Source organism: Tamandua tetradactyla, chromosome 20 (genome assembly GCF_023851605.1).
Source record: "Tamandua tetradactyla isolate mTamTet1 chromosome 20, mTamTet1.pri, whole genome shotgun sequence".
Taxonomy (NCBI): Eukaryota; Metazoa; Chordata; class Mammalia; order Pilosa; family Myrmecophagidae; genus Tamandua; species Tamandua tetradactyla.
Genome location: NC_135346.1, coordinates 11,244,175 through 11,267,464, shown reverse-complemented (window position 1 = coordinate 11,267,464; position 23,290 = coordinate 11,244,175). Strand labels below are relative to the sequence as shown.

Sequence of the window (23,290 nt, the reverse complement as noted above, 5' to 3'; positions counted from 1 at the left end):
TCTTTAGTCTCACCTCATGGGCACAAGTCCCAGCATTTCATCACGCCGTTTTTCTTTTTTCTTTAGCTCTGATTCTGTTGACTTCAGTTTATCTGGAGCAAGTCTCAGCTTTGATTGCAAATCACTAATGACTTCTTGTAATTCAGCCTCTGTCTGAAAAACCCTCTGACAGACAGGGCAACATGACTGGTCTTCATCTGTTAGCTGAGTAATGAATTGGGAGTAAACTGCTGTGGCTCCAGCCAACATGGCTATTTTCAGAAAATAAATATATATCCAGTGAGAAGAACATAAAATATAGCTAATACGGTCACATATTTTTCTATAAAGTATTCTCCTCCTTGCTTCAGAAACACATTATGAAAGAAACCAGAATTGTAATACTTAAATCTTCTTCCTAAAAAGGGGACAATACACTCCAGACTTGTGTAAATTATTTTTTGGTAGTCTACAAAAAGTATAACAAAACTTAATATTTGTTGAGAGCTTCTTATGTGCCAGGTACCAATGTAAGGGCTTTACATCTATTATCTCATTTTCTCATTCCTAATAATTGTCCTCATTTGACAGATGATGAATCTGGATTATAGGATGGCTTCAATAATTTTCCCAAAGCCACAGAGCAAGTAAGCTGTGGGGCTAAGATTGAAACTCAAGTCATGTGGCCCCAGAACGAAATTTTTAAATCTTCTATCCTTAAAAGATAACTGTGAATGAACATTCAAAGTGTTAAAGTGTCTTGATACATAAAGCAGGATACTCACCTCGTTGTTTTGAGGATTTTTCAATTTCCTCCTTAAGCCTGCCTAAATCACTTTCAAAATCCTGGCTACCACAAACATCAAACAGCTTGTCTTCATAACTGGACAACTGCTCTTCCTTTTTTTTTAACTCATTAGTTATATGATTTTTATTTTGCTCAGCTGAAGCCAGTTCTTTGCTAAAATAAAAACATAAAGCATTACAATTTTTAAATATGAGAAATGAGTTTGAAGTTTGAATAAGTAGATACAAGACAAATTCTGTCAACAAATATTACAAAGGTGTGTCATGACCAAGTACTTTATTTAGAAGTCAAGGCAAAAATCACAGAAACCAACAGAATCCCAGCAGAACAGAGCATCAGGATGGCTTCTGCACAGCACTAGAGACTGGGACACATTTGAGAATGAAAACATGCACTGTGAATAATTATGGTGTGACAACCAGCCTCCACTAGGACCAATGAGGGAAAACTGAAGATGGTGGAATAGTAAAACAGGCTGTGTTTACCCCTGCTCTGCAGAGCAATGAGAGAAGGGACAGAAAAATGACAGGGATTGCAGTTCCAGTTCCAGGGTGCGAGTGGCCAGAGAGACTCTACACTGTATAGGGAGGTCTTGGGTGGAAAAGTGGAGAAATTGGGACAGAGAGAATGGGGTGAGTATGCTTGGAAGTGACCCCACTGCAGATTGAGTGGTGGTGTGCAGGCAACTGCAGGTTCTGAAGGAGCAGTGCGCTTTTGCACTCCAACCTATCCCCGCAACTAGCTAGAGAAATCTTACTCGTGGCTCTACAGCCAGGAGCTACTGTGGGGAACCCGGAAGTCAGTAGATTAATTTCCCTGCACCAGTGCACAGTGCCTGCTTCCAACCTGAGACAGGCTGCCGTGGGTGCCTGTTTTTTGGCAGAGATTGGGGGCCCTGCCTGGGAGGAAGGGGAGACACAGAGTTGAGCTGGTCTGACAAATGGCCAGTGAAAAGAGACTCACACTAACACTGTTCCCCTTTCCCAATGGATCTCTGGAGCCCTCAGTTGTGCATGGACAGAGAAAAGGGGGCCAAGTAGAGTGCCTAGCTGCATACCAGGCGCTTCCTGTGACCAGCCACCAGGTGTTTCTGGGCTGCCTACAGACAGGGGAAGCTGAAATTTCCAGTCCCACAGCCCAAGGTCATTCCAAGTGGGAGCCTGGGGGCCACCAGACCCATTGGGCCCACAAGTGGATTTTCTGTTGAGGTGCACACTGCTCACAACCCAGCCCTTAGGGTGCCGGCTTTCAGCACACAGTGAGACCAACAGCTCTGGATGGAAGGGCAATGGGTCTTCATCCAGCTCAGCCAGTTGCTGTAGTCCGGGAGAACTGGGCGTGACGAGAAGAGGTGGCACAAGAGTGCTACCTGCTAAGAAGTGGAAAATGCAGTCTAACAAACTGCTTACTGGCCTAGCTTTTTTATTCTTTTTAACATTTTTTTAAATTGTAGAGTATAACATTATGTACAAAGCAAAGAAATAAAAAAGCAATAGTTTTCAAAGTACTCTTCAACAAGTGGTTACGGGACACATCCCAGAGTTTGTCATGGGCTACCATACAATCCACTCATATTTTTCCTTCTAGCTGCTCCAGAATATAGGAGGCTAGAGGGCTTAAATACTTTTTTATCATCACTATTGACTTTTCTTTCTTTTTGTGTGAACAATTACATATATACAAAAAAGCTTCAAATTTCAAAGTACAGCACCACACTTAGTTGCAGAACACATTTCAGACTTTGACATGGGTTACAATTCTAGTTTCAGGTTTTTACTTCTAGCTACTATAAAATACTGGAAACTACAAGAGATATCAATTTAATGATTCAGCATTCATATTTATTTGTTAAGTCCTATCTTCTATGTATAATTCCACCATCACCTTTGATCTTTCCATACCTCTTTAGGGTTGTTTGGGTTATGGCAATTCTAAATTTTTTGTATTGGTAGGATCTGTCACTAATATGGGGCAGGGAGATGGAACCATCTGATGTTCTGGAGATGCTGTGCTGGATTTCAGGACTTATTTGGACCATCTGGAGGTTGGAGGTTTCTGGAAAGTTACTCTAGTACATAGAACCCTTGTCACCAGCCTAGCTTTTAACAGATCCTTAAGTACAGTCACAACCCCCGAAGGAAGTCCAGACCTTGGTTTGGTGAGGAATTACTGACAAACCAAGTACAAAGAGGAGACCATCAATGCAAATGCAAGCAAATACAAAACCTTAGACGAGTGAAGGAAATCAACTTTCAAAATAACCTTGATAATCAAATGCCCTGAAGACAAGAGAAAATAACAAAGCACATGAAGATGCAGGCAGATATGGAACAGCCAAATGACCAAATTAAAACACTGGAGGGGACAGAGAATCTGGAACAACTAATCAAAGATGTTCATACAACTCTCCTAAATATATTCAGTGGGTTGGCTAACGGCATAAAGGATATCAAGAAGATACTAGAAGAGCATAAAGATGAATTTCAAAGAATAAATAGAAAAACAGTATATCTCACAGAGATGAAAGATACTGTAGTCCAAATTAGAAATATATTAGAGACATACAATAGCAGATTTGAAGAGGTGGAAGAATAAGTGAACTAGAGGACAGGATAACAGAATTCAAGAGGACAAAAGAACAAATGGCAAGAAGGACAGAAAAATTGGAATTGGATCTCAGGTAAATGACACACAAATGTAAGAAAGAGGAAGAGAAAAGGGCTAGGAAGATTAGTTGAAGAGATAAGGGGGGAAATTTCCTAACCTTTATAAAAAACATAAATATACAAATCAAATAAGTCCAACAAACTCCAAAGAGAATAAATCCAAATAGGTCTACACTAAGACATATACTAATCAGACTGTCAAATGTTGAAGAGAAGCAGAAAGTCCTGAAAACAGCAAGAGAAAAGAGATCCAACATATACAAGGGAAGCCATATAAGACTAAGTACTGACTACTTAACTGGCACCATGGAGGAAGAAGGAGGTAGTATGACATATTTAAGATCTGGGAAGAGAAAGACTACAAGCCACGAATTCTTTATCCAGCTAAGATGTCCTTTAAACGTGAGGGAGAGATAAAAAATTTCTACAGATAAACAAATGCTGAGAGAATTTGTCAACAAGAGACCTGCCCTACAAGAAATACTAAAGAGCGTTCTGTTGGCTGAGAAAAAAACAGGAGAGGGAGGTTGAGAGGAGAACACAGAATTGAAGAGTGACAATAAAGGAAACTTTAAGGATAAAGTGAGAGGGAGGGAAAAGAATATATAGAGCTGAAAAATAAAAACCAAAGGATAAGTTTGGTAGATTAAAAAACTGCCTTTACAGTAATAACTTTGAATGTAATGGACTAAACTCACCAATTAAAAGACACAGACCAGCAGAATGGATTAAAATATATATCCAGGTATATGCTGCTTACAAGAGACTCATCTTCAACCAAAGGATAGAAATAGGTTGAAAGTGAAGGGATGGAAAAAGATGTCCCATGCAAGCTGTAACCAAAGTAAAGCAGGAATAGCTATACTAGTCTCAGGCAAAACAGACATGAAACGTAAAGATGTCAAAAGAGACAAGGAAGGAAATAACAACCATAAATGTTTATGCTCCTAATCAAGAAGCTCCAAAGTACATGAGGCAAACACTGGCAAAACTGAAGGGAACAAAAGATACTTCAACAATAATAGTGGAAGATGTCAATATGCCACACTCTTCTACAGACAGAACCACTAGAGAATCAACAAGGAAATAAAGAATTTAAAGAATGTGATAGATGAATCAGACCTAACAGACATATACATATTGTTATATCCCAAAACACTAAAATATACATTAGTTTCTACTGCTCATGAAACAGGTTCTCCAGGATAGATCATATGCTAGGGTACAAAATAGGCCTTTATAATTTTAAAAAGACTGAAATTACTCAAAGCACTTTCTTTGGCCACAACGCAATAAAACTGGAAATCAATAACCATCAAAGAACCAAAACTTTCACAAATATATGGAGATTAAGTAACATGCACTTAATCGGTGGGTGTGCTGGTTTGAAAATGTCATGTATCCCATAAAAGCCATGTTTTTTTTCCTAATCCAGTCTTGAGGAAGCCATTGTTTACGGTGGGACCATTTTTTTTTTTTAACTTTTTTTAATTGTATAATATATATACAAATCAGAGAAAGAAAAAAGCAGTAAATTTTCAGAGCACTCTTCAACACGTGGTTACAGGACAAATCTCAGAGTTTCTCATGGGCTAACATACCACCTCTCAGATTCTTCCTTCTAGCTGATCCAGAATATAAGAAGCTAGAAGGAATATTTTTTGATCAAACAATTGACTTTTTCCTTTTTTTTGCGAAAAACAGCATATATGCAAAAAAGCAGTAAATTTCAAAGCACAGCACAACAATTAGTTGTACAACAGATTTTGGTATGGGTTACAATTCCACAATTTTAGGTTTTTACTTCTAGCTGCTCTAAGATACTTGAGACTAAAAGAAATATCAACTAAATGATTCAGCAATTATATTCATTTGTTAAATCCTACCTTCACTGTATAACTCCACAATCACCTTTGATCTTTCTATCCCACTCTTTAAAGGTAACTGGGTTATGGTCATTCTAACTTTTCATGTTGGAAGGGGCTGTCAATAATATAGGGTAGGGAGATGGAACTAGCTGATGTTCCAGAGAGGCTGGGTCCTCTAGGTTTCAGGACTTATCTGGTCCAGGAACCCATCTGGAGGTTGTAGATTTCTGGAAAGTTACCTTAATGCACGGAACCTTTGTAAAATCTTATATATTGCCTGAGGTGTTCTTTAGAATTGGCTGGAATGGTTCTGGTTGGGGTTTGACAAGTTATGGTAGGTAGTAATGTCTAGTTAAACCCTGAGTAAGAATGACCTCCAGAGTATACTCTCTACTCTATTTGAAATCTCTCAGCCACCGATACTTTATTAGTTACACTTCTTTTCCCCTTTTGGTCAGGATGGAATTGCTGATCCCACACTGCCAGGGAGACTTTCACCGCTGGATGTCCTGCCCACATCGGGGGGAGGGCAATGATTTCACTTACAGAGTTGAGCTTAGGTCACATCTGAGCAACAAAACAGGCCCTACAGAAGTAACTTAGGCATACCTATAGGTAGTCTGAGCTTCTCTGCTGCCTACATAAGCTTCACAAGCCCCAGGATCAAGGGCATGGCCTATTGATTTGGATGTTACTCAAGTCTGACACACTATCAGGGGATTCTTGATGGTAAGGTTTAACAGTTTCATATTTTTTCTCCCATCCTCAAGGAACTTTGCCAATACTTTCTGATTATCTGCTTATTTAATTCTAGGTCATATCCAGGCATTACAATAAACTATACTGGAATAAGGGCCCTGATTCTTATTCTGGGCTCCCTGTTCAAATAAGCTATCTAGACAGGTTGCGTCAGATTATGTGCTACAGAGAATTTAGGTTCTGGACAAAATAAACCTTTCTTCCTTTGGTCTCAAAGAGTAGGTGTGGTTCTAAAATACAGACAATGCCTTCCTTACCCCTGTGTTCTGAATGATAGGGTGGGATCTTTTGATTAGATTGTTTCCTTGGAGTTGTGACCCACCTAACTGTGGGTAGGACCTTTTGATTAGGTGGTTTCCATTGAGATATGTCTCCACTGATTCATTCCACTTACTTGGGTCCTTTACAAGGGAACCACTCTGGAAAAAGCTCAGAGCCGAATGAGACATTTGGAGATACAGAAAGCAGATGCCCCCAGAGAAGGTGCTTGAAACTAGAAGCCAAAAAGACCAGCAGACACCAGCCACTTGCCTTCCCAGTTGACAGAGGTGTTCTGGACCCATTGGTCTTTCTTAGGTCACGATATCTTTATCTGGATACCTTAAGTTTGGACATTTTTATGGTTTTAGAACTGTAAACTTGTAACTTAATACATTTCCTTTATAAAAGCTAACCCATTTCCAGTATATTGCATTTCCAGCAGCTTTAACAAACTAAAACAATGAGTCAACGAATAAACCATTAGAGAACTTGGTAAATATCTAGAGACAAATGAAGATGAGAATACAACATAAAAGAACTGAGGCGATGCAGCAAAGGTAGTGCTGAGAGGGAAATTTATGACCCTAAATGCCTACATTCAAAAAAAAAGAAAGGGCAGGTTACGGTAGCTCAGCAGGCAGAGTTCTTGTTTGCCACGCTGGAGACCCAAGTTTGATACCTGGTGCCTGCCCCCCCACACACACACACAAAAAAAAAAAAAGAAAGAAAGAAAAAGCAAAACTTGATGACTTAATTGCTCATCTGGAGGAACTAGAGAAACAACAGCAAACTAACCTGAAAGCAAATAGAAGAGAAAAAATGAAGAGCAAAGCAAAAATAATTAGAGAAGAAAAAATAAAAAACAAAAAGAATGAATAAAACCAAAAGTTGGGTAAGAATGTTCATGTTTGTATGTTATGTTTAAAAAAAATAATTAAAAAGAAAAAAACCAAAACCAAAACCAAAAAAACCCAAAGTTGGTTCTTTGAGAAAATCAATAAAATAGATGGATCTCTAGCTCGGCTGACAATGAAAAAGAAAGAAGATCCATATAAGCAAAATGAGAAATGAGAGAGAGTTGTTACCTGGATCCTGAAGAAATTAAAAAAAAAGAAAAAATCAAAAGAGGATACTATGAACAACTATACGCCAACAAACTAGACAACTGAGATGAAATGGACAAATTTCTACAAATAAAGGAACAACCTACACTGACTCGAGAAGAAACAAACCAACTGCAATCATCAAAAAATCTTCCTAGAAAGAAAAGCCAAGGGGCAGAAGGCTTCACAGGAGAATTTTACCAAACTTTTCAAAAAGAACTAACACTACTCCCACTTAAACTCTTCTAAAAAACTGAGGAAAACATAACGTATTTTATGAAGGCAATATCATTCTAATACCAACACCAGATAAAGATGCTACAAGAAAGGAAAACTACAGCCCAATCTCCCTAATGAACATACATGCATAAATTCTCAATAAAATAAAAGCAGATCAAATCCACTCACATTTTAAAAGAATTACACATCATGATCAAGCCGGGTTTATAAAGGAATGCAAGGATGGTTCAACACTAGAAAATCAATCAACATATTAATAAATCAATAAATACAACATATTAATAAATCAAAAGGGAGGGAATCACATGATCATCCCAATTGATGCTGGAAAAAGCATTCAACAAAATTCAGCATCCTTTGTTTCATAAAAACACTTCAAAAGGTAGAAATCAAAGGAAACTATCTCAATAATCAAAAAGGACATATATGAAAATCCCATAACCAGCATTCAACTTAATAGTGAGAGACTGAAAGAACTCCCCCTAAATTGGGAATGAGAGAAGGATGCCCATTGTCACCACTATTATTTAACATTGTACTTGAAGTTCTAGCTAAAATAAGGCAGGAGAAAAAAATAAAAGGCATCCAAATAGAAAAGAAAAAAGTAAAACTTTCATTATTTGCAGATGACATGATCCTATACCCAAAAAATCCTGAGAAATTTATGACAAAGCTACTTGAGCTAATTAACGAATTCAGCAGAGTGGTGGGATACAAGATGTACAAAAATCAGTAATGTTTCTAAACATTGGTAATAACCTAACTTAAGAGACAAGGAAAAAATTCCACTCAAAATAGCAACCAAAAGAATCAATTATCTAGGAATAAACTTAACCAGGTATGTAAACGACATGTACACAGAAAACTACAAAACACTGCTAAAAGAAACCCAAGAAGATCTAAATAGGTGGAAAGACACTCCGTGCTCACGGATAGGGAGATTAAATATAGTTAAGACATCAATTCTAACCAAACTAATCTACAGATTTAATGAAATCCCAATCAGAATTTCAAAAAACTATTTGAAGACTTGGAAAAGCTAGTTATCAAATTTATTTGGAAGGGAAAAAGACTTCAAATAGTCAAAGATATGCTAGAGAAGAACAGCAAACTGGGAAGACTAACACTTCCTGACACTAATCTTACTATAAAGTGACAGCAGCATGGTACTGCCACAATGAAAGAGGTATTTACCAATGAATCAAATCAAAAGTGTGGAGACAGACCACCAAATCTATAGTCAATTAATCTTTGACAAGGTCCCCAATACCACTGTGCTGGGACAGAATACTGTTTTCAATAAATAGGCATGGGAGAACTGGATATCAATAGCCAAAAGAATGAAAGAGGATCCCTACCTTACACCCTATACAAAAGTAAACTCAAAGTGGATAAACTAAATATAAGAGCCAATAACATAAAACTCCTACAAGAAATATCTTCAATACCTAGTAATAGGAGGTAGCTTCTTAAACTTTATACTCAAAGCACAGGCATTAAAAGAAAAAGTAGATAAATGGGAACTCCTTAAGATCAAATACTTCTGTGCCTCAAAGGAGTTTGTCAAAAACGTAGCCAACTCAATGGGAGAAAATAATTGAAAACCACATATCAGATAAAGGCTTGATATCCTGTACACATGAATAAATCAAACAACTCTAAAACAAAAGAACACACAATTCAATTACAAAATGAGCAAAAGATATGAATAGACATTTTTCTGAAGAGCAAATGCAGATGACTAAAAAGCATATGAAAAGATGCTCATCTTCATTAGCTGTAAGGGAAATGCAAATAAAGACTATGGATATGAGATAACACCTCACACTTGTAAGTATGGCTGCAATTAAATAAAACAGAAACTACAAATTTTGGAGAGGATGTGGATAAACTGGAATACATATTCACTGCTGATGGGAATGCATAATGAATGGTACAACCGTTGTGGAAGACAGTCTGGCAATTCCTTAGTATGAAGTTGCCCTATGACCTGGCAATACCATTTCTCAATACATACCCAGAAGAGTTGAAAGCAGTGACACAAACAGACATTTGCACACCAATGTTCACAGCAGCATGATTCAGAAATGTCAAAAGATGGAAACAATCCAAATAGCCATCAAAGACGAGTGGATAAACAAAATGTGGTGTATGACTACGATGGAACATTCTGCAGCAGTAAGACAAAATAAAGTCCGAAAGCATATGACAACATAAGAAAACCTTGAGGATGTAATGCTGAGTGAAGTAAATCAGACACAAAAGGATAGATACTGCATAATTTCGCTAATATGACCCTGGTAAAGGTAAACTCAGAGGCCTATAATGTAGAATATAGGGGAAGGAGAGGTACAAAGAAGTTTTAGAGATAGGTGAATGGTTATCTAATGAGATTGAACTTAAATGTATGGGAATGGATAGAAGTGATAGCATGTTCATTAGCGGGTTTGTAACTAATATTGCCATATTAAAGGTGAATATGATTAAAGTGGGTTGTATAGAGCCATGTATCCCACCAATTAACACTACAAATAGAAGTTCTTGCATAAACCACTTCAAATGTATGGATCTTGTAAAAAGAGTCCTTAATACAGGGATATGGGGGAAAACTACCATTGCATGCTATGGCCTATAGTTAACAGGAAGACATCAACAACACTACAGCAATACCAGGGGTAAATAATTGGGGGAAATGGGAGGCAGACAAGAGCTAAGGGGAGAGGAGCTAAGGGGAGGGGAGGTTTAGATTTGCTATTTGGTGAGGCTGTGTTTATGTATTTTTCTCTTTGGACTAATGAAAACTGCCTAAAATTGAGAATGCTGATGATTGTACATGGATTGTTTTTATGAGATTTTTTTTTTTATTAACGGAAAGAAAAAAAAAATTAAAATTAACACAACATTTAGAAATCATACCATTCTACATATGCACTCAGTAATTCTTAACATCATCACATAGATGCATGATCATCGTTTCTTAGTACATTTGCATCGGTTTAGAAGAACTAGCAACACAACAGAAAAAGATATAAAATGTTAATATAGAGAAAAGAAATAAAAGTAGTAATAATAGTAAAAAAAACAAACAAAAAAAACCCCTATAGCTCAGATGCAGCTTCATTCAGTGTTTTAACATGATTACTTTACAATTAGGTATTATTGTGCTGTCCATTTTTGAGTTTTTGTATCTAGTCCTGTTGCACAGTCTGTATCCCTTCAGCTTCAATTACCCATTATCTTACCCTGTTTCTAACTCCTGCTGGACTCTGTTACCAATGACATATTTCAAGTTTATTCTCGAATGTCCATTCACTTCAGTGGGACCATACAGTATTTGTCCTTTAGTTTTTGGCTGGACTCACTCAGCATAATACTCTGTAGGTCCATCCATGTTATTACATGCTTCATAAGTTTATCTTGTCTTAAAGCTGCATAATATTCCATCGTATGTATATACCACAGTTTGTTTAGCCATTCTTCTGTTGATGGACATTTTGGCTGTTTCCATCTCTTTGCAATTGTAAATAACGCTGCTATAAACATTGGTGTGCAAATGTCCGTTTGTGTCTTTGCCCTTAAGTCCTTTGAGTAGATACCTAGCAATGGTATTGCTGGGTCGTATGTCAATTCTATATTCAGCTTTTTGAGGAACCGCCAAACTGCCTTCCACAGTGGTTGCACCATTTGACATTCCCACCAACAGTGGATAAGTGTGCCTCTTTCTCCGCATCCTCTCCAGCACTTGTCATTTTCTGTTTTGTTGATAATGGCCATTCTGGTGGGTGTGAGATGATATCTCATTGTGGTTTTGATTTGCATTTCTCTAATGGCCAGGGACATTGAGCATCTCTTCATGTGCCTCTTGGCCATCCGTATTTCCTCTTCTGGTAGGTGTCTGTTGAAGTCTTTTTCCCATTTTGTAATTGGGTTGGCTGTCTTTTTGTTGTTGAGTTGAACAATCTCTTTATAAATTCTGGATACTAGACCTTTATCTGATATGTCATTTTCAAATATTGTCTCCCATTGTGTAGGCTGTCTTTCTACTTTCTTGATGAAGTTCTTTGATGCACAAAAGTGTTTGATTTTGAGGAGCTCCCATTTATTTATTTCTTTCTTCAGTGCTCTTGCTTTAGGTTTAAGGTCCATAAAACCACCTCCAGTTGTAAGATTCATAAGATATCTCCCTACATTTTCCTCTAACTGTTTTATGGTCTTAGACCTAATGTTTAGATCTTTGATCCATTTTGAGTTAACTTTTGTATAAGGTGTGAGATACGGGTCTTCTTTCATTCTTTTACATATGGATATCCAGTTCTCTAGGCACCATTTATTGAAGAGACTGTTCTGTCCCAGGTGAATTGGCTTGACTGCCTTATCAAAGATCAAATGTCCATAGATGAGAGGGTCTATATCTGAGCACTATATTCGATTCCATTGGTCGATATATCTATCTTTATGCCAATACCATGCTGTTTTGACCACTGTGGCTTCATAATATGCCTTAAAGTCCGGCATCACGAGACCTCCAGCTTCGTTTTTTTTCCTCAAGATGTTTTTAGCAATTCGGGGCACCCTGCCCTTCCAGATAAATTTGCTTATTGGTTTTTCTATTTCTGAAAAATAAGTTGTTGGGATTTTGATTGGTATTGCATTGAATCTGTAGATCAGTTTAGGTAGGATTGACATCTTAATTATATTTAGTCTTCCAATCCATGAACACGGTATGCCCTTCCATCTATTTAGGTCTTCTGTGATTTCTTTTAGCAGTTTTTTGTAGTTTTCTTTATATAGGTTTTTTGTCTCTTTAGTTAAATTTATTCCTAGGTATTTTATTCTTTTAGTTGTGATTGTAAATGGGATTCGTTTCTTGATTTCCCCCTCAGCTTGTTCATTACTAGTGTATAGAAAAGCTACAGATTTTTGAATGTTGATCTTGTAGCCTGCTACTTTGCTGTACTCATTTATTAGCTCTAGTAATTTTGTTGTGGATTTTTCTGGGTTTTCTACGTATAGCATCATATCGTCTGCAAACAGTGATAGTTTTACTTCTTCCTTTCCAATTTTGATGCCTTGTATTTCTTTTTCTTGTCTAATTGCTCTGGCTAGAACTTCCAACACAATGTTGAATAATAGTGGTGATAGTGGACATCCTTGTCTTGTTCCTGATCTTAGGGGGAAAGTTTTCAATTTTCCCCCATTGAGGATGATATTAGCTGTGGGTTTTTCATATATTCCCTCTATCATTTTAAGGAAGTTCCCTTGTATTCCTATCTTTTGAAGTGTTTTCAACAGGAAAGGATGTTGAATCTTGTCAAATGCCTTCTCTGCATCAATTGAGATGATCATGTGATTTTTCTGCTTTGATTTGTTGATGTGGTGTATTACATTAATTGATTTTCTTATGTTGAACCATCCTTGCATACCTGGGATGAATCCTACTTGGTCATGGTGTATAATTCTTTTAATGTGTTGTTGGATACGATTTGCTATAATTTTATTGAGGATTTTTGCATCTATATTCATTAGAGAGATTGGTCTGTAGTTTTCTTTTTTTGTAATATCTTTGCCTGGTTTTGGTATGAGGGTGATGTTGGCTTCATAGAATGAATTAGGTAGTTTTCCCTCCACTTCGATTTTTTTGAAGAGTTTGAGGAGAGTTGGTACTAATTCTTTCTGGAATGTTTGATAGAATTCACATGTGAAGCCGTCTGGTCCTGGACTTTTCTTTTTAGGGAGCTTTTGAATGACTAATTCAATCTCTTTACTTGTGATTGGTTTGTTGAGGTCATCTATTTCTTCTTGAGTCAAAGTTGGTTGTTCATGTCTTTCCAGGAACCTGTCCATTTCATCTAAATTGTTGTATTTATTAGCGTAAAGTTGTTCATAGTATCCTGTTATTACCTCCTTTATTTCTGTGAGGTCAGTAGTTATGTCTCCTCTTCCATTTCTGATCTTATTTATTTGCATCCTCTCTCTTCTTCTTTTTGTCAATCTTGCTAAGGGCCCATCAATCTTATTGATTTTCTCATAGAACCAACTTCTGGTCTTATTGATTTTCTCTATTGTTTTCATGTTTTCAATTTCATTTATTTCTGCTCTAATCTTTGTTATTTCTTTCCTTTTGCTTGCTTTGGGATTAATTTGCTGTTCTTTCTCCAGTTCTTCCAAGTGGACAGTTAATTCCTGCATTTTTGCCTTTTCTTCTTTTCTGATAAAGGCATTTAGGGCAATAAATTTCCCTCTTAGCACTGCCTTTGCTGCATCCCATAAGTTTTGATATGTTGTGTTTTCATTTTCATTCGCCTCTAGGTATTTACTAATTTCTCTTGCAATTTCTTCTTTGACCCACTTGTTGTTTAAGAGTGTGTTGTTGAGCCTCCATGTATTTGTGAATTTTCTGGCACTCCGCCTATTATTGATTTCCAACTTCATTCCTTTATGATCCGAGAAAGTGTTGTGTATGATTTCACTCTTTTTAAATTTGTTAAGACTTGCTTTGTGACCCGGCATATGGTCTATCTTTGAGAATGATCCATGAGCACTTGAAAAAAAGGTGTATCCTGCAGTTGTGGGATGTAATGTCCTATAAATGTCTGTTAAGTCTAGCTCATTTATAGTAATATTCAGATTCTCTATTTCTTTATTGATCCTCTGTCTAGATGTTCTGTCCATTGATGAGAGTGGTGAATTGAAGTCTCCAACTATTATGGTATATGTGTCTATTTCCCTTTTCAGTGTTTGCAGTGTATTCCTCACGTATTTTGGGGCATTCTGGTTCGGTGCGTAAATATTTATGATTGTTATGTCTTCTTGTTTAATTGTTCCTTTTATTAGTAGATAGTGTCCTTCTTTGTCTCTTTTAACTGTTTTACATTTGAAGTCTACTTTGTTGGATATTAGTATAGCCACGTCTGCTCTTTTCTGGTTGTTATTTGCATGAAATATCTTTTCCCAACCTTTCACTTTCAACCTATGTTTATCTTTGGGTCTAAGATGTGTTTCCTGTAGACAGCATATAGAAGGATCCTGTTTTTTAATCCATTCTGCCAGTCTATGTCTTTTGATTGGGGAATTCAGTTCATTAACATTTAGAGTTATTACTGTTTGGATAATATTTTCCTCTACCATTTTCCCTTTTGTATTATATATATCATATCTGATTTTCCTTCTTTCTACACTCTTCTCCATGCCTCTCTCTTCTGTCTTTTTGTATCTGACTCTAGTGCTCCCTTTAGTATTTCTTGCAGAGCTGGTCTCTTGGTCACAAATTCTCTCAGTGACTTTTTGTCTATAAATGTTTTAATTTCTCCCTCATTTTTGAAGGACAATTTTGATGGATATAGGAGTCTTGGCTGGCAGTTTTTCTCTTTTAGTAATTTAAATATATCATCCCACTGTCTTCTAGCTTCCATGGTTTCTGCTGAGAAATCTACACATAGTCTTATTGGGTTTCCCTTGTACGTGACAGATTGTTTTCCTCTTGCTGCTTTCAAGATCCTCTCTTTCTCTTTGACCTCTGACATTCTAACTAGTAAGTGTCTTGGGGAACGCCTATTTGGGTCTAATCTCTTTGGGGTGCGCTGCACTTCTTGGATCTGCAAATTTAGGTCTTTCATAACAGTTGGGAAATTTTCAGTGATAATTTCTTCCATTAGTTTTTCTCCTCCTTTTCCCTTCTCTTCTCCTTCTGGGACATCCACAACACGTATATTTGTGCGGTTCACATTGTCCTTGAGTTCCCTGATACCCTGTTCAAATTTTTCCATTCTTTTCCGGATAGTTTCTGTTTCTTTTTGGAATTCAGATGTTCCATCCTCCAAATCACTAATTCTATCTTCTGTCTCTTTAAATCTATCATTGTAGGTATCCATTGTTTTTTCCATCTTTTCTACTTTATCCTTCATTCCATAAGCTCTGTGATTTGTTTTTTCAGTTTTTCTATTTCTTCTTTTTGATCAGCCCATGTCTTCTTCACGTCCTCCCTCAATTTATCAATTTCGTTTTTGAAGAGGTTTTCCATTTCTGTTCGTATATTCAGCATTAGTTGTTTCAGCTCCTGTATCTCATTTGAACTATTGGTTTGTTCCCTTGACTGGGCCATATTTTTAATTTTCTGAGCGTGATCCGTTATCTTCTGCTGGCGTCTGGGCATTTAGTCAGATTTCCCTGGGTGTTGGACCCCACAGGTTGAAAGATTTTTCTGTGAAATCTCTGGTTTCTGTTTTTCTTATCCTGCCCAGTAGGTGGCGGTCGTGGCACACGTTTGTCTACGGGTTCCACCGTGAAAGTTGCTGTGGGTCCTTTAACTCTGGAGAACTCTCGCCGTAGGGGAGGTTCGGCAGCCGAAGCATCTTGGAAGAGTGCCAGCCAGCCCAGGGGTCCGAACGTGGGGCGGTTCGCCGGCCGCCGCAGCACGGGAGAGCGCCCGACCGAATTTCCTAGTCGGCCCAGGGCACCAAGCGTGGCGGGAGGGCGCCAGCTGTCGCAGCCCGGGAGAGTGCACTGTTCCCAGCCGGACCGGGGAGTCATGTGTTCGGAAGGGACCCCCCGGTCACCGTTCTCTGCAGTCTGGGGATTTCCGACCCAACTCTCTCAGTTGGTGTGGGGGGCCTCGCGTGGTGGGGGCACCAGCCGCCGCGGCCCAATGGGACCGCCTGCCCAATTCTGCCAGCTGGCCTGGGAAGGAGGAAGGGAGGGACTCCGGCCGCTTGCCGTCCCGCCCGGGAAAGCCCGCGCCCCTCAGTGATCTCACCGGAGCTGGTTTTCCCAGACAGTCAGCTGTTCCAGGATGGGGTACGCCGTCCCTTTGATCTCCGTCGTGGCTCCAGGAGCTGCTCTGTATTGTCTCCACTCCCCCAGTAGCTGTTCTGGAGGAGGAAAGGTGAGGGTGGCAAGGCTGTCGAGGCCGGTGGCGGAGGAGCCGGTGAAGGCGGAAGAGGACACAGTGGTGGTTGGAGAGCCGCCGGAGCAGGAGGGGGAAGCGGGCTGGTGGACAAAGAGGGGAGAGGAGGGCGGGCGGGCCGGCTGCTGCGGGGCGTGGGCGCCGCGCGCCGGGCCGGCGGACAAAGAGGGCGGATTGTTTACTTTTGACATTATCCACGACACCCAATGGACAGAGGTAGCTGAAAGGTACACTGGCTAAGAAGCAAAAAGGGGAACTGTGATATATACAAGTGATGGATTATTGTGGGGCTACAGTAAGGAACGAAGGCATGAGGCATACAAGAAAGTGAACTGAATGAACTTTGGGGACATTATGTTGTGCAAAAAAAGCCAGAAACAAAAGAGGCAATATTGTATTGTCTCTCTGTGGTAGTTAGATTCAGTTGTCAACCTGGCCAGGTGAAGGTGCCTAATTCTATTGCTGTGGACATGAGCCAGTGGCATGTGAACCTCATCTATTGTTGATTATACCTGCAGTTGGCTAGGAGGCGTACCTGCTGCAATGAATGATGTTTGATTTAATTGGCTGCTGCTTAAATGAGAGACTCAACATAGCACAGCCCAAGCAGCTCAGCATACCTCATCTCAGCACTCGTAGCTCAGCCCAGACCTTTGGAGATGCAGAAAGAAATCATCCCAGGGAAAGTTGTTGGAACCCAGAGGCCTGGAGAGAAGGCCAGCAGAGATCACCCTGTGCCTTCCCACGTAAGAAAGAACCTCAGTTGAAAGTTAGCAGCCTTTCTTCTGAAGAACTAATGAAATAAACCCCCTTTTATTAAAAGCCAATCCATCTCTGGTGTATTGCATTTGCCAGCTAGCAAACTAGAACATTCTCTTACAAAATACTTATAAGAAAATTCGTGCCTGTGTGATATCTAATATTCAGAGTAGGAGTTCTGCAGCTCTGAAAGTCAGCATTGCACATACAACAACTCTTAAAGAAACCCCCCCAAAAAGAGATCAGGCTTCAATTAGAGATAAGAATGAAGCCAATATGGTGGGACCAAGGTAAATAAGAATATAGGGCAAAGGATGATATTATCTGTATTATACAGCTTTACCTACTGTATGAGACCAAAGAAGAAGGCTTATTTTGTCCAAAACCCATATTTTCTGTAACACACAATCTAATTCAACCTGTCTGGATAGCTCATTTAAAGAACCCAAACACATGGAGCCCAGAATGGGAAAGAGGGTTTATAAATCTGTATAGCCTAATGTAATACCTGGATAAAACCCATGGGCAGATAATTAAAAAGTGCTGGCAAAGTCCCTTGAGGGACTGGAGAAAAAATATGTAACAAATTTTCCTACTTGGGAAAACCCTGAAATACTCTCAAACTTGGGCACTCCCAAGTTAAAAGGCCAAGCCCTTGATCTTGAGACTTGCTCTTATGAAACTTATTTCTGTAGTAGAGAAGCTAAGACTATAATTATGCCTAAGAGTTACTTCCAGAAAACCTCTTTTGTTGCTCAGATATGACCTGTCTCTCTAAGCCCAACTCTGCAAGATAAATTACTATCATCCCCCCTGCATGGGACATGACATTGAGGGTGAAAGTCTCCCTGACAACATGGGACATGATTCCCACAGTTGAGCCTGGCCCTGGCACCATGGGGTTGACAATGCCTTCCTGACTAAAAGGGGTAAAAGAAATATAACAAAATAAGGTATCAGTGGCTAGAAGAGTTCAAATAGAGTTGAGAGGCTATTCAGGAGGCTACTCTTAGGCAAGCTTCAGCTGGATATGCTAACTGCCATGGTTTGCCAAACCCCAACCAACATCTTTCCTACTAACCCTAAAAAACACCTAGGGCTCCATCTGAAATTCTACAAAAATTTCATGCACTAAGTTTAGTTTCCAGAAACCTATAACCCACAGATGATTCCTAGGCCAGATAAGTCTTGAAACCCAGACAGGCTAGCCTCTCCAAGAACATCAACTAGTGCCATCTCCCTATTCTATAGTGTTGATACACTTTTAAACGTGAAAAAGTAGAATAGACAAAGTCCAAATATCTCTAAAGATTGGGAGAAGGATCAAAGGAGAAGTTATATAACAAAGAAGACAGGATTTAACAAATGAGTACAACTGCTGCATCATTATATTGATATTTCTTTTAGTCTCCAGTGTCTTGGAACAGCTAGAAGGAAAAACCTGGAATGGTAGAACGTAACCCCATACCAGACTTTGAAATCTGTTCTGAAACTACTTTTTAAAATGTACTTTGAAGTTTATTGCTTTTTTGTATATATGTTATATTTCACATTAAAAAAAAAAAGTCACAGCAATAGTCCACTTCTACCTTAATTCTTCCCTTAGGTCACTGACTTAACCTGCTAACCCTGGTCAGGGTCATGCACCCAGAAAAATGTGCAGAGGCAAAATTCCGCCTGGTTTCTGGGGGCTCATGGTCTAGATTCCAAATTAAGAACCTCAGAAAGTACAAGATATTTGCAGGGTGTAATGAAGAGAGGAGAGAAGGAGAACTCTCTAATTCTCTTTGGTCTATTTTGCAATGTTATTTCCCCAGCCTCTTGTAAAAATCTTTCCTTTGTCCCTTCCCTTACTGTTGTCCTCACTTTATGATCACTTATTCCCTCTCATTCATCAAGGAATTTGCTTACTCATAAAATTTATCTCCACCCCAACTTTTGAACATCATTGTGAACCTCAATGTACACACAAATCAGGGATTTTTGTTTTGCAGGTTATGATGCCACTAGCAAGATATAATCATTTTGACACATTATAACTTAGCATATTTAAGAAAACAGAATAGAATGCAATATAATAAAGTGGACTTTACATAGTAAGGATAGGTGACATTTTGAACAATTTATTTCAGATCAATGTGTGTGTGAGTGCACCTGTGCTTTGTTGTAATACTTGTCATTGTGAGTCACAATAAAAATTGGGAAAAATAAATTGATGTAGGTGATATTTTCATCATCTTAGCCACCAATGAGCACTATTCTCATCAAGGTCACCAATAACCTATGTGCCAGGCACAGTCTTCATCTTACGCAATCTCTTGGTAGCCCCAAACATTGCTGAGATCCCTTTCTTGAAGGACTATCTTCTCAACACACCTCAGACACCACTTTGGTCTGGCTTTCACCCTAGTTCCTTAAGCATATCCCAGTTTCCTTCACTAGCTCCTCCTCCTTTGCCTACCCTTTAAATGCTGGTGTTTCTTTCCCATGTGTCTGACTGTAATCCCTTCTCTTCTTTCTACATACCTTTTGTCAAGGTGACATGGCTTTATACTGACTGCAGTTATCACTATAATATAGCAACAATTCCCAATCTCCTAAACTTCAACTACAATATTCTACTCCCTAACATATTTCCACAAGAAATACAAATTTAACATGGCCAAAAGCACACCATCTTCCTCAAAAATCTGTACCACATTACTGACAATTTTATTCAACTGTCACTTAAGTTGACATTTGAGAAAAATGATCATAACTTAACAATGATCATTCACAGAACTGAAAAGAGAATTTTAGATTTTTAAATCTCTTACTTAGGTTTGCAAACTTTCAAGAGAAAAAGGTTCAAACACTAACCATTATGATTTTACTTAACTTGTAAAATATAGGAGTACTAAAATCACTTAACAAGAAATACCATTTCATGACAACAAATAATTTTAAACAATTAAAAATGAAAGTACAAAATAAGGGACTTCTGTTACATCTCCAGTATTAAAACTTACTTCAATTTGGCAAGTCTGTCCCGGGTCTGATTAATTTCTTTTGATTTACTGTGAAGCCAGTCTTCAAGCTGTTTTTTATTGGGAAAATATCCCAACAATGAAGTTAGTTCATCACTGTGCCTAGATTTTATTTTTCTGATTTGTTCATCTTTGTCAGCCTATCGGTAAAAAACATCTTTTAAAAATAAAATCCGAAAAATAAAAAAATAAAAAATAAAGTCCAATATCTGCACTTTATATCAAGAACTCAAATAAATTCTAGATTGACTCAAGTTCTAAGTTTAAAAAATAAAACTATAAAAATGCAAGGAAAACATAAAATTCTTTAGTCTTAAATGGGGATGACCTTTCTAAATCATAAGGGAAAGAGTTAACAGGTCTGACAACATAAGAATTTTAAACTTCTGTATGATAAAAGTTAATAGCAATATGCATGAGTGCGTTTATGTGTACATACTTCTATAATATATACCTGTAATTAAAAAAAATTTTAAACTTGATAGTCTATTTTACAGAATATTAAGTTTATTCAACCCCTAAAATACAAAGCCAGTACCAACTAAATACTTCCTAGGGTTTCAATTATGAATGCATGATGAGCTATTTTAAATACTATAAACTATAATTACAACAAAAAGAAAAGTCATACTTTGTCTTTGGTCAGCATCTCCATCTGGGTACGTGTTGTAGTATGATGGTTTAACTGCTCCATCTCCTGGTCCAATTTACGCAGGGTCCTGTCTAGGTCTGCTTTCTCATTTTGAAGACTCATTACTTCTGTTTTTAGGGTTTCTACATTGCTGTTTTTCTCAGCCTTGCTTAGCTCGCGTTCCTAATCAATAATTAATCAAATGTTCAGGTTTATATAGTTTGTGTAAGGATTAAGATAATGACAGAGTATATTAGAAATCAACTGCTCCTTCAAACAGTCAAAATATTTGTTTGCTTTTATCCAACTAGAGAAAAAAAAACATAATGGGCTATATACAGTTAAGGAAAATCTTATTTCTTTACTATGATATAATTGTAGAGAATTAGTAAATAAATCTGGAAGGGTCAAACTAAAGGGAAAAGTAAGTATACTGCAAAGTTGGGAGAAATATATCTAAGTACATGAATTAGTGACTCTTCATTCAACAACCAATTATTTATTATGCAGGTATGGAACTCAATATATTGCCTGGGAATGTGAAAACAATACTGTGTAATGTAGTCCCTGACCTAAGCTCCTACCCCAACAAGACATTATTATGATTAAGTGCTAGACTGACATAAATATATGTTAAAGTGAGTTAGGGAGCAGAAATAAAAAGATTTATCAAGATGAGATTTAAGAGGGATGTACCAAGCTTTACGATGATTACTTTGGTAATGGAGGTGTGAAGGTTAAGTGGACAGATTAGAATTGAAGAGAAAATGTGGAAATTCTTGAAAAGAGAGATGGGCTAAGAAAATTTCCACAATAGAAAAACAGGTTACATGAAAATAACCATATACAATCCATAGTAACCTAGATGGAAAATACTTGCTTTTTTTTACCTGGGTAAGTGGTTCTTAACCAAGGTGCTTGTAAGAATCACCAACTTCAAGCACACACTCCCATGCTCCACGTTCAGAGATTTTGGATTGGAAGGTCTAAGGTAAGGCCTGAGCATATGTAATTTTAAAAGCTCCCTAGGTGATTCTAATTTTCACCCCACCGGGTTCATGAGCCAAAGCGTTGGGTCATCGAGATATGCAGATGAATTCATTTTATATGCGATCAACTAGACAAGATTGACATTTTTATTAAAGGCCATAATTTTAGGCTTAGCAATAGATAAATACTTTAGAATACACGATTCTAAACATCTTATGACTTAAAATTATTAGATTACTCAAATAATATCTTACAGCTTTTGTAAGCTCCTGGTCCAGTTCAAGAATCCTGTCTGAAGATCCTTCCAACTGCTGTAATTCATATTTTGCATTTTTCAGCTCATTCTGCTTCTTACTTAGGATTTCTGATTTTAGCTCTATTATTCTTCCAAGTCCAGTTTTCTTATCCCTTATTTCATCTATCTGTTTTTGTTTCAGAGCCTCTTTTTCTGCAAAGTCATTCTAAGTACACATATGAAGAACAGGATAATTAACATTTTTTTCATGAAACAATTAAGAAAAAAATATCTCCACTGTAAATGTAATACATATTTACTGATGCAAATACAGAAAAGTTTAACAACCATCACCCAGCAATTTTAAACAAAAAAATTTTTTTTGGAATTAGCTTTAAAAAGAAATTTTACTTAAAACCTAATAAAAAATGTAGTCATTTAGTTAAAAATTTTTGCCTCCATTTTTTTCTAGGTCATAGCAGATTCTACCTAACTTTACCTAAAAATATTCCAAAACATGATCCATCTGAAAATCAATACAATTCAACTAGAGAATCTGACACAAACAAAAACCAACCAACACTATATTGTTTCAAAATATTACCATCAGTTGGTTGACAGTCTCTGATTCCCTTTCTTGTCTCTCTTTCACAAGTTTGTGAAAATTTTTAATCTGCCTCTCACTGAATGGTCCATGCTCAAAGCCATCCAATTCTAGTTGTGTTGCCAAAGACTGAATTAATGAATCTCTAGCTCGGATATGCTCTTGATGGCGATCTGCTTGTTGTTGTAGACGACCTTTAAAAACACAACCATAATAATTCTTTTATATTTAGCTGATTTTTAAAAACTGAGATAATTGTGGATTCATATAGTTTTAAGACATAATACGGAGGGATCCCTTGTACACTTTGCTCAGTTTCTCCCAATGGTAATACTTAATAAAACTATAGTTTTGTATCATTGTATCATAGCCAGGAAACTGACACTGATGCAATCTACCAATCTTATTCAGATTTCCCCAGTTTCACTTGTACCCATTTGCGTATGTATGTCTACGTAT

At 37.7% G+C, this 23,290-nt stretch overlaps 1 protein-coding gene across 3 annotated transcripts in view; it reads right to left on the bottom strand.

Moving 5' to 3' along the window:
* The window catches only part of RAD50 (RAD50 double strand break repair protein), a 286,023-nt gene that overhangs the window by 63,675 nt on the left and 199,058 nt on the right, over positions 1-23,290 (bottom strand). For all 3 annotated transcript variants that reach the window (XM_077138398.1, XM_077138399.1, XM_077138397.1), the window contains exons 8-13: positions 22,832-23,025; positions 22,247-22,453; positions 21,003-21,185; positions 20,354-20,511; positions 765-940; positions 14-251 (exon numbers count right to left, since the gene is read on the bottom strand). In XM_077138398.1, the coding sequence (XP_076994513.1) occupies positions 14-251; positions 765-940; positions 20,354-20,511; positions 21,003-21,185; positions 22,247-22,453; positions 22,832-23,025 (1,156 nt within the window). The remainder of the gene's footprint in view (positions 1-13; positions 252-764; positions 941-20,353; positions 20,512-21,002; positions 21,186-22,246; positions 22,454-22,831; positions 23,026-23,290) is intronic.